General features: G+C 39.2%; 1 protein-coding gene across 2 annotated transcripts in view; it reads right to left on the bottom strand.

Annotated features, from left to right (window-relative positions):
* Positions 1–9,092, bottom strand: part of ntsr1 (neurotensin receptor 1 (high affinity)) — a 61,604-nt gene extending 52,512 nt beyond the window's left edge. For both annotated transcript variants that reach the window (XM_057319143.1, XM_057319142.1), the window contains exon 1: positions 8,281–9,092. In XM_057319143.1, coding sequence (XP_057175126.1) covers positions 8,281–8,958 — 678 coding nt within the window. In that variant the 5' untranslated portion in view covers positions 8,959–9,092. The remainder of the gene's footprint in view (positions 1–8,280) is intronic.
* Positions 9,093–12,900: the final 3,808 nt, after the last annotated feature.

Genomic DNA, 12,900 nt, shown 5'->3' with positions numbered 1-12,900 from the left:
CAGTCTTTTAAAAGCTAGTCCATTTCCTAAAAAACAGTGCATTTGGAAATCCAGGGTTTTTAGAGGTACTGCGATGATAAATAGAATGTATATGTACAGCTACAGTGTGCTAGACATATTGTGGACCTTTATGTTTCAATGGGCATACTTCTACCAATCCAGCAAGGACATGAAGTTCAGTGTCTCGCTCTTCGATTTTAAATGTAGCGCTGATGGAATGTTATGCCTTTCAATACCACACACTACCTACAAAGACACCCTCTCCATGGGAACCATGGAGGCCATTTAAAAGAATTGGTCCAGCCACCTGAGCCAAACTCATCCCTATGCACAAAAAACGAATTAAATCTACTTATTAATGATATTTTTTATAAAAAATCCCCCTTATTGATTTGTGATGTCTATCCGCTCTGCATATTATTAGAGCCAGTGGCTGACATTGTCCTGAAAAATGACATTCCTGTATCATTTCTCCATCAAAGCTTTTCCGGCAGGTACGTTCACTACGACAGCAGAGCGCACGCACACTCGAATAACCAAACAAATCATGCGGCAAATCAAATTCCGTTCAAGTGTCTGCTTGTCGAGGATCCTGTTCTCTGGGTCTTATAGTCCAGCGTGGATTATCCTCACCTTGAATGAAGATGTTGAACAGAGTTGTGAGTCTAGACGATGAAACGGCATTACAGGAAGATTGTGGATGTATGTCAGACATTTTATATTTGGGCGATCCTATACGCTGTATTTGAACAAACCTATTTACGTTTCTGTATGTTGAAACATTTATCACATCCTGGAAAACAGATCTGAAAGCACCTTTGACTGGAGGTCTGTATTATGTTGTTTAACACAACATTGCCAGTGTCAGAAAGGGTTTGTTTCTAAACCAAAAACTAATTAAACCCCATGTTATTTTCTCTCTCTCTCGTCTTTTAGATGCTAATTCTGTTGTTTAATTGTAAGACCACCTGAGCAGAACTCATAATGAAGGTTTCTTTAAGCACAGCACTTTGAACTCTGTACCAAATGCGTTTTGATTTAATAACACATGAGATGCTGTTCATTTTTATTTTTGACACGAGTGCACCTCTGAGATACACCACTTCACTCAATACAGCTGCTGGGCCTACCTTGGGGAAAAAAGTACACCATAAAAAATAGACAGATGGAAAGAGAGAGAAAGAGAGAGCGAGAAATTGAGCCTTATAAAATGGATGATAAACAGATTAATTAAGACACAGCAGTACATGATCTTAAACATCTGTACGACTGTAACAGTTTGGTGTCATTTCATTGCTTTATATTAGACATATAAATTTTTTATAAATATATTTATACATTTGTTCAAGTCTTGCACTGTTTGATTTGATCAATTAATGATTCTTTAAAGCTCTAATGAGGAAATTATGCTGGATTCTGGGCTGTGGTGTGTGGCTGGAACCTACCGATATTCATTCACATCTGTTAATTTCTAATAGCAGCCCATAATGATGCATTTAATGGTGCTTGAACTGAGATTAGATTAAAGACCTTCCAATGGTCAGTAAAACATACTCTATGTATACTTCTATAGTTTTCCGTACTGCTCTTATGCATTTAGTTAATCTGACAAACATCATTCAACAGTCTGGCTAACCACATGATGTGACGCTTAGTTTTTAAGCACAAACCAAGATAATTAACAGACATTCTAGTTATTAAAATGTTAAAATGCGAAGTGTAATGAGCTAAACAGAACTGATATGTTATTGTGACCCTGGACCACAAAACCAGTCATAAGATGCACGGGTATATGTCAATATAAATAGCCAACAATATTGTATGGGGCAAAATTATCGATTTTTCTTTTATGCCAAAATCATTAGGATATTAGGTAAAGATCTTGTTCCATGAAGATATTTTGTACATTCCCTAACGTAAGTATATAAAAACTTTATTTTTGTGAGGGGATGCAGCAAAACACGCCTACAAATGCTCAAATACGACTAAATTGTGCGCACTAAGTAATAAACGTACACAAAATACGATGTCTGTTTTAATTCAAAATCATTACATCCCAATTTAAAACATGGTCTTGTTAACGTTACTGTTGTTGGAAATTGTGATACCGGGTTGCAGTACGTACCTCATGGTACATATTTTGTGGCGCTGGAAAAAGTGTACATAGGTACGTATTTCCTATGAGAACAGGTTAGAATGGATGCTTAGAAGAGTGTTTTAACATGAAACAAAATTGCACACATCACCTTTAAAGAGTCAAATGACATATTATTTAACATACATTTTCACTGTATCTATTGGCTAAATTCTAGAAGAGACATACTGTATGTTTTTATGTACATAGTGAAGGTTCGCCTCTTTCTTCTCCTCTCAGATCTCTTGACTGAGGGTTCTCTTCTTTCAGACATTTCTCAGTAGGGCTGTCAATATCTGCTATCCTGATGTCTTCTGGGTATCTGAAGCACCTGTGAACCAGTGATTCCTTTGAAGCACTCTGACTGTGAAAATTGCACTTTGGACAGAGTGTCGGAAAAAAGTAAAGCAATCCTGTCACTCAATGTCATCTAGTACAGTCAATTTTAAATAGAAAACACAAGTCACAGACAAACGTTGCCTGTATAGACAAATACATCTGTGAAGACTGCAATTCTTCAAATGTAAGAAGATTTATAGGAAGCGTGGGTTATCTCTATTTTCAGTACAGTTAATTAACTTGAATGTATTCGCTAGTCAAAACCCATAGACATCATAAATATATAGACGACCCATTGGTTTCTGGTGCCATTTAACTCCTGCATAGAATTCCTAACACTTAAAAGGAACAGTTCACCCAAAAATGAAAACTCTGTCATCATTTACTCACCCTCAGGTTTTTTCAAACCTGTATCAATTTCTTTGTTCTAATGAACATAGAGAAAGATATTTGGAAGAATGTTAGCAATTTTCACTTCTGGGACATCATTCACTACCATAGTAGAACAAAAATATATTGTGTTTTTTGTTCTGTTGAATTGACGATGATATTTTGAAGAATTTAGGAAAACAAACAGTTCTGGGGGAACCTTTGACTACCATTTTATTCTTCCCACTGTGGTTGTCAGGATTAGCAGACAGAACCCAGACGCAAGCAGTAAAGGGTTAACTCAAAATGCTTTATTTATAAAACAAAACAAATAACCCACGAGGGGGTAAACAGGAACATAAACAAGGAACCAAAGGAATTATCAAACAACAAAACCAAACACTTCCCGCAAGGGGTATAACAATAACAAAGACTAGAAATAAACAAGATAATACTTTCCAGGAGGAGGGCAGGAATCAGGACCGACAAGGTAATAGGGAAACAGTCAAACAAAACGAACCAGAACGGGACAAAAAACAAGAGGGTCTTAAGTAGGGAAAACTAACAAAGGATAATTACATAGGGCAGGTGACTTGAATCAACACTAAGGGCGAGATTAACGGGAAACAAGGGGCGGGGCTAAGAGACGCGACAGGAGGACACGAGGCGCAATGTCATAACAAAGGCCACGTGTCCCCACACATAACCCAACCAGCACAAAAGGCATGGTACTGTCACGACTCTATCCACCGAACTAGAAAACTCATGACAAGAAGGACAGAATCATGACAATGGTAGTCACTGATGTCCCAGAAGTGAAAATCGCTGACATTCTTCCAAATATCTTTCTCTGTGTTCATCAGAACAAAGTCATTTATACGGGTGAAGTATCCCTTTAACATCACAGCAATGGACGAAAGTGCTCACTGCATGGTCTATGTATGTCCATGGTCAAAGCGCTGTCTCTGTAATGAAATAGATCTGTTTTCCAGATTGTGTAGGGTACTTTATGTGTTCACTCCTCTCATACAAACCCTTTGGCTGTGTTTATCTGGCTAACCATTGCAAGTAATGGACAATACATTTATACTGTATCACTGACAGATCTAATAGGGAGGCTGTGCACAACCCATTTAATGAAAATTATACAATTCTTTTCTACTATGGTAGTCAATGATGTCCCAGAAGTCTCAGTTGCTAAAATTCATCCAAATATCTTTCTTTGTGTTCAACCAAACAAAGAAATGTATACAAGTTTGGAACAACTTGAGTGTTCCTTTAATTATAGCTCCATCCTTCAATAAAGTAACTTAGTCAGATGTAATAATATGTACAATACCAAAAATTGATGAGTAACTTTTAAACAAAAACCACACAAATACAGTATTACCGACACCAAGGCTGTGTCCAAAATAGCCTCTTTACCCTTATATAGTGCACTATTTGAGGGTGAAATTGGTGTCTGAATTTATAGTGAACATTATCACGTGCACTCATTCAATCCCACAAATCACCAAAATAATGAGTGTGTAGTTTAGGAACACTTTGTGATGTCGAATATACACCGAACTAAAAACAATACCATTGGACAAAAAGTACATGGTACAGTATGTAGCCTAAATTTGATACTTGTTCAATACCATGGTAAAAACTGTACTGGCACAGTATTTTTATTTAAATGAAATCAAATAAAATAATTTGAATTTTGTAAATACCATTTTTAAATAAAGGGGATTTGGAAATTCTCTATTTTAGTAGGGCTCGAATTGCACATTTTGTTGTGGTGCGACCTGTTTTCATTACTGTACTGTACACAGCATTCGCTATATGCGCTATATGCACAGTATGTGCATGTGCTGAGAGCTACAGTAACACTGGCCCTGCCGTTCACAGAGAACGCGTTTTTCTATTTCGCTTTGCTACTTTACCATCGTTTTTCTATGTAAATACGCAGACGGACGCCTTTGGCTTTCAGACAGACCATGGTATTCTTTATTTTTGTGTGGGTGCTCCTAAATTTTTCTGGTGCTTCTATACTCTTTTAAGTTGGAAGTACCCGTGCAACCAAGTAAAAAAGTCCATTTCGAGCCCTGTTTAGGTTCCAATAGTTAAAGCCTGTGTTGGCAAAGCTGTAATACAAATGTCTTGCAGTGAAATCGTCTTGGTTATCATCTTCTGAGTATTTAGAAAAGGCCAATGAAAATTGGCGAATGAAATTTGCATACCGGGCTCCTCCCCGGATGTCCGGGTATAAGAGGGAAGCCGGCGTGCTCATTCATTCACCTTTGGTCTGAGGAGCCTAAAGCATCCTCCCCCGACCGCTGGGGTGGGGGGCCAGTATTGTGGCATGAGGGACACAACATCTCGTTCCCTCCATCAGGGAACCGAGGTTACATCCGTAACCAAGACGTTCCCTTTCTGTCAGTCTCTCGACGTTGTGTCGAACCGACAGAATGGGGTTCCTATGGAAAACGCCACAGCACTGAGCCGCGTCACAATCTCTGCGGAGCGACGTTGACTGGCCTGGGCGAGTCAGACGAACACGATAACGCGAAATTATGACCCTCCAGTGGAGTGGAAGGGGGTCCCAGAGCTTTACACAAAGTTGGGAAGCCCCTGTCACCGGCCGTCACGGGTGGAGGCCTAGTTCTCTAAATGGCGAGAAGCCGCCCGGCACCGTACGGGCCACTGGGTAAGCATTATTCCCCCGTGGGGGAAAAACGCTGCAGAGGCCACTACCTACCGTAGGGAGGAATTAGTGGAGATACCACAGTATTCCTCATATCACCCTTGCTGCTTGCCGTAGCGGAGGGCAGGGCCGTAGTCCTGCCGCCACGGAACGGGGAGCAAACGAGGTGGTGGCTGAGTCCCGTGGGAACACAGCCACCTGTGACGCAACGTCTGAATCGTCACCGCCCGCAGTGCGGGCAGGACGTATCCACAACGTCTGCCCCAGCGTACTGGAAGCAGGCATTGTGTCCGTCCCCCTCCTCGATGAGTGTGTTGCACCCATGAGAACAGCGGGACAAGCCACGCTGGAGAAATTTGCTCTTTTAGAAAAGGAAATTTGCTCGAACACCTCCGGAACTGCCGAGACGCCCAGGGGAGAGTCACTGCAGGAAGGGACCGTCCGCTGTCCACGTCGTAGATTCCAGCAGAAAAAAAAAAAACAAAGATCGTAGAGAAGCTCAACAGATGCGTAGGCTCTGAAGAACAAAAGGTGAATGAATGAGCACGCCGGCTTCCCTCTTATACCCGGACATCCGGGGAGGAGCCCGGCATGCAAATTTCATTTGCCAATTTTCATTGGCCTTTTCTAAATACTCAGAAAATGATAGGTTCTCAAGACAAACCCCATTCTGTCGGTTCGACACAACATCGAGAGACCGACAGAAAGGGAACCGTTTATAACTCCATCCAGGTGTCTCTTTCAGGTGCCCTATTCTGTCAAATCCAGAATGTACTTTTGAATAAAGTGGTGGGGTGGAGAAGCTGGAGATTTGGACACAACAGTTTCTCTCTCACTTTATAGCTGAGGAGACACCTGCTAGAGTGTTTCTTAGTTACAGACCGTCGGCTCTCAGCCATTTATCCATGGCAAGACCACTGCCTGCTGCTATAAATATCTGACGTCTCATTTTATTTGTGTATTTATGTGCAGTATATATTAATTTCAGACATGGACAGTACAACCCAAGATCAGAGAAGCAAACACATTTAGAATTACATTAGCAACACCATTAGAAGAACACAACAACATATAATCTTATGACTGAGAGATGTTTGTGTGACTACTGTAAAGGGACATTATGGAAGCTATTAAGGAGGCACTCAGAAAACTGGGCTGGAATTTAAAAGGTTATTTCATCACAACAGGGAAAAGTTTTCTAGAAGAGCACAGATTGAGATATTGTTGAGATGTCTTCTGAGACTCATATGAGATTAATGGGGTCTGTTTCTAATTAAAAAAAAAAAGAAATCTACACGTGTCTTCTAAAGTTTACTAAATAAAGAGATAAATAAAGATCTCATTTACGACTTTGCAATGGGTCAGATTGTAACATATTTATTTAAGTTCACAGTTCCCATAGAAGATGTTTGTCATACGGTATGTCATTTCTGCTTAGAATCAAATCACGTGTGGCCAAAAAGGCAATTGAGTTTCAGGCCTAACATTTTATATCAATATATAATACACCATATTTCATATTGTGAAACCTTCTGTATATTATAGACAGCATTTTAGGATTTTCAGTGCTAACCAATTTGCAGAGAATGAAGAGCGATAAACCACCTGTATGGAATTGCTGTCATTCTAAGAAGGATTCCTCAAAACTTTGGACTGATAGTCTCTGATAACATTTGTAAGCTCGCTCTGCATCCCTTTCTTTTATCTCCCAGCTAATCTTTTTTCTTCCATCTCTGTTGACGTGTGCATCTCCATTTTATATTTACTGTTGTTTGTAGTTATATAGTTAAATGCTCCATCTTATGTTGTGACTCGTGTGTCCACTGCCCCATGAAGTCCATTCATCTATTTGTAGGACTTAAAGAGATAGTTCACCCAAAAATAAAAATTCTGTCATTATTTACTAACCAAACACAAAAGAAGATATTTTGAAGAATGTGAGAAACCAAACAGTTTTGGGGCACTATTGACTACTACGGTGGGATAAAAAAATAGTATGGTAGTTAATAGTTCCCCAGAACCCACATTCTTTAAAATAGCTTCTTTTGTGTTCGACGGAACAAAGAAATGTATACGGATCTAGAATAACTTAAGTGTGAGTAAACAATGAAAGCATTTTCACTTTTAGGTTAACTATCCCTTTAAAATGCCCATATTTTTATCTTGCACAGTAGAACTCCACAGGTGTCCATTTTTACTGGTCTCACGCTGGGTTGTGTTTTATTGACTGTACAAAGAAAGTTTATGAAACTGAGTGTTAGGAGCCCTTGTAAATAGATCTTCCAAACTAAATCTGATTCACTGGTGTTATCAACACGAATAAAGGCAGACATGCTGTTTACAGCTGTGGGCACAATTTCCAAGAGTCAAAGCATTATGTGTACATTTTCAGCCAGTCAGTGTTTACTTCAAAGCATGTGGAAATGGTAGTATATTGCCATATTGGTATATATTGGTTGGTAATTTTATTTACAAAATGCGTTAGAATCACTAATATGTATTTTGACTTTCATGGCGAATGGTGCATAAATAACAAACAGCTGTGCTTGAAAACAATGATTATCATTTAAATGTTCATGAATATTCAGGTCATTGAATTTAATTTGTAATTTCAAAAGAAGCAAAGGGGTATAAATGACCTCTAGAGGTAAACGATCTAGCCTACTCTAATGTGGATATTACCAAATTTTCCAATACTAGAAATAGAAGAAAATCCACCGCTCGACGCAAGGATGTTGTGCGCACTCACCTGCAGAACGGTTTTGGCAGTGATCGAGGACACGATAGTGGTGCATATGAATTCGTTTTCAACCAGACGCTGTCCCATAGTGAAGAGCATCGGGGTGGCCAGGAGAAAAGATGCGAGCCACATGGCGCTGATCAGTTTCTTCGTGCGGCTCCTCGACATGATGCTCTTCGCTTTGAACGGGTGACAGATGGCCATGAAGCGCTCGACGCTCAGACTGGCGATGTTGAACGCCGTCGCATACGAGCACCCGTCCCGCAGAAAGTAGTAACCTTTACACACAGCCTCTCCAAAAGCCCACGGATGATGCACCCAGATAAAGTTGTACAACTCAATGGGCATGCAGAGGATCAGGATGAGAAGGTCAGATATGGCCAGACTCGCCAGGTGATAATGCACCGTGCTCTGGAGATTCTGAAGAGATTTCTTCGTGAGAAGTGTGTACAGGGTGATGGAATTCCCTAAACACCCGACAACGAAAAGCAGCACATAAATCACGGTGACCAAAACTTTAGAGTAGATGTCTGTGTTCACGTCCAGATCATCCTCGGCGACGCGGATCGTTTCATTGTCCAGGAATTGCTGAGACCTGTTTGCCGACGATAAAAGATTTTGTGTTAAGATGCGCAAGTCTATGAAGTTGCGTCCTGGGAGTGTGCCGTTGACCTCCATGTTATTCATTAAGGACACTAAACTAAAACGTAACGTTTGTTTAATTATCGTAATAAATTCGCAGAGTTTTGGTAAGCATCTGCACGCGGCGTGTCAACTCAAAACAGGCGGCTGTGCGCAAAATCTCCGGTGAGCCAGTGGCCACTGCGCTAAACTTACTGAGGTCTGTGTGTGAGGGGAGCCGTTCAGACGCTTTTATATGACGAGGAGGCGTGTTGAACGCAACCGTTGAGCAATGACGCAACGCCATTCAAAGATTGGTTTATTTTTGCTGCGAGGATGCGCTATAACCTTGACCATATGAAAGAGTGTGCCATCTCACTTCTGAGAGCTTTTGTTGAAGTATCCAGAGTTGAAACAAGTGAAGACTGCGAATGCTGTGATGTATAATATCAAATGCTTGATTGCAAGAGATGACAAACGGCAAATTCATATTTTTCTAGACTACAATCAGCTTATTTGGAACACAGAAGCCATTCTGGTGTTTTCATTTGACATGCATGTGCCACGAAAATTATTGTCCCACATATTGTAAGTGAAAATGTTCATAGATTAATGGCATTTAATTCTATATAATACAGTAATTAAATGATATGTCCATAATTAGACAACCTTTCACCCAGAGTAATGAACAGTATAGGTGAGGCTGTCAGGAAACAAAGGAAAAAATGATGATAGATGGGTATGAACAGGCATTTCTTTTCTTTGGATAATAGTCTCTGAATGTCCTCTGATCTCTTTACCTCTATAGCTGTCATGTCCAAGTTGAAGATCAGCCCTGTGCTAATGTGTTCTGTACTATTTGTCTTAACGTTATGTAGATCAAGCCAAAGCTTTAATTTTTGTTCTTATATTGCCAATATGTTTCGTGTCTGTTATATTTCATGTTATAACATATTTCCATAACTCCCTATTTCAGGAATATTACAGAATCTTTCAGTTAGACCTATGACTTAAACTACTCTGACAATGTGTCCCATTCAAATCTTATTGCCAGGCACAGTTTCTGAGAACTTACTCTGCTTTTTGAGGCGTTGTGTCATTTTATGGGTTGTAACAGAGTAAAATGAAGTTTCCCTTTGGGAGCTTTGTTATTTGGCTTGCCTTTTTGTCTTATTTGAAACAAATGTAACAAGCATTAAATGTCACATATCCTCCATAAATTGAAAAGGTAAATACAAAATATTTTTGTTTCATTTAAGATGTGCAAAAAAACCCATTCAGATACAAACCTATTTCTGTGAGCCATTCATTCAAGGCTTTCAAATGAATTGGCATTAGATAAGAAATATTTAGAGCAGTTATTTGTAGCTATAAATACCTCATTCCCTTTTAAGTGCCGGAAATTAACAGGATGTTTTTTTATCAGGGAAGGTTGAATTATCTTGCTTTTGTGATTGATGTATTTCTACATGACTGCAAGTGTGTCGTTGATTTTTCTACAATGGATCTGTTGTTATTCTTACATTCATTTAGACTGTCTGTGGCTGACATGTCTTTCTAAAGAGACAGAATACACAACACACATCGCTGGTGTCTGCCTGAAACCATCTCTGTTTTTCGTGATTTTTAGTTTTTGCCATAAATCATTATTATTAGTGACACTTTATGTTTGTCACCGGACTTTTGCAAAATATAAGCACTAAACAGTATTAAAAAGTGCTTGTCTACTTTGACAACACAGTATGTAATCATTTCAAAAGTGCAGTGTTTTTTCCATTTCCTGAAAAACAGCGAATTTGGACATACAGTGATTTGGAAGGAGAGCAAACAACATAATCAAAATTAGCATAGAATTCACACAGCCTGTAGTAACTGCAGATATGCACTTCTAATAATGTTGCTAATTGTTGATACTGTTGAATTTCACACTCGGAAGAATCCCTGAAAAGGAGATGAAACAATCCCAAAGCATTTTTACCACAGGGCCAGTACATTTTATCTTACCACTAAGAGCTCTCCTAACCAGCTATAAAAGTTTTTAGTGAAGAGTTTCTTCTTAAAACATATTCACAACGCTGCTGAGAGCAACTTTTACTAATGGCTGGAATACACTACAAGACTTTTAAAATCTGAACAGATTTTAAACTAGACATCATACACTAGCAGACTTTTTGAAAGTTTCAGATAGAAACACACTAACGGATAAAATCTGCAGACTGGCACAGACTTTCTGCAACAAGTCCAGACTGAAAATCTGGGCAAAATCTGAGCAAAGTCTTGTATTTAAGATTTAAGGAGCAGAAAGAAATCTTAAGCTAAGAGAAAGGGCAGGGTTGACCTTGTGGCTATGGATGATATCAGCAAGCTTATACTGACTATGACCACAGTGATTGGCTGATAGAGGATGGGTCTCTGTCAGTCATTTATGCATAGAAATATAATGAGGTATCATGCTGACATATTTAAATTAAGATCTTAAAATATATATATATATTTAAATATAATTGTTGCCATATTCAAATAAGGATTATAAAATATACTTAGTAACTTATACTAAAGTTACTAATTAATGCTTTGTGAAATACTCTTAGCACAAAAATTTTGGAGTCCTAAAATTAGTACTGACACACCATTATTTTTAAGAGTTTCTCCTAAATCGGCAAGAGCTACTTTTAGCCTTAAGATGTTTTGTGCTTGTGCTTAAGATGTTAAAACTTCTAAGAATCCTCCAAGAAAGCTCCTAATTTAGCTTAAAAATTTAGGAGTCTTAGCTTAAAAGCGTTCAGGACCAATCTGAGAGCAACTCTGAGCAACGAAAAGACAAAAACTTTTATCTTAGTGAGGAGGCGGGGATGACCCCGTGTGACACAGTCTTTTGAAGACTGATTGGTTGGTTGCCGAATAAGGATAAAAGAGCGCTTTTAAGTATAGGGTCTATTATAGGCCAAAATCGTCAGTTTGTGATTACAAGTGTAATTTTTCCTGTTTTACCATACACACACACACACGCACCTACACACGCACACACGCACACACACGCACGCACGCACACGCACACACACACACACACACACACTGGCACGCATCGCGCGCACGCACGCCACACACACACACGCACACACACACACCGGCTGTCGAGGCCGAACACACACACACACACACACACACACACACACGCACGCACACACACGCACGCACGCACACACACACACACACACACACACACTATATATGTATATATAACTATTCTTTATTTCTATTTACCATGCTGTTAATGTCATAGTAAACGTATTTGATAAGAAAATGAAAAGCAACACAATAATGTTCTGAAAGTGCTGTAATTGTTCTTTTGATCACTTTGCTTACAGAAGGTTGGGAGAGAACCAAATCATCTCTGCTGCATAGTTGCATTTTTCCAGATGCAGAATATGTTGTTAATGTAGTGATTACTTTTATTTCCGGCACTTAAAAACTCCTACGTAGAAGTTTTTAAGCTAAGTTAGGAGCTTTCTTGGTGGATTCTTAGAAGCTGTGTCGAGATATTAGCGCTGTGTCGAGATGTTAGCATGTCTCTAGTAAGATCGGTCACAGACATAATCTCTTCACAATCTAATATGTTGTGTAATATTAATTTACTGTCGAATGCATTGTGTGCAACACATTTCTTTTCCCTCTTCGCGTTTCTCTGCTGCTAAAGAAACTCTTAAGCCTCCAAAAAGTCCTCCTCGCTACTCCTAACAATTTTGGACCTTTATCAATAATGTTTTCTTTACTAGGAACTTTTTTGTAATTTTAAGGGGAAACGCCCACATTTCTAAGAATGTTCTTAGAATTTCATCATAGGAGCAACTCTTTGCACTTTTCATGAACACGGGCCCAGGTGTATAGCTGGTGATGTATGTCTAATAATAATAATAATAATAATAAATTGCTATAATAGCTTCATTCATTGGCTGTGATGAGTCATTTAAATTTGTGCGTAAAATGAACTCCGTAACCTGCTGTTAG

Source organism: Triplophysa rosa, linkage group LG21 (genome assembly GCF_024868665.1).
Source record: "Triplophysa rosa linkage group LG21, Trosa_1v2, whole genome shotgun sequence".
NCBI lineage: Eukaryota > Metazoa > Chordata > Actinopteri > Cypriniformes > Nemacheilidae > Triplophysa > Triplophysa rosa.
This window is presented reverse-complemented; position numbering and strand designations above follow the sequence as displayed.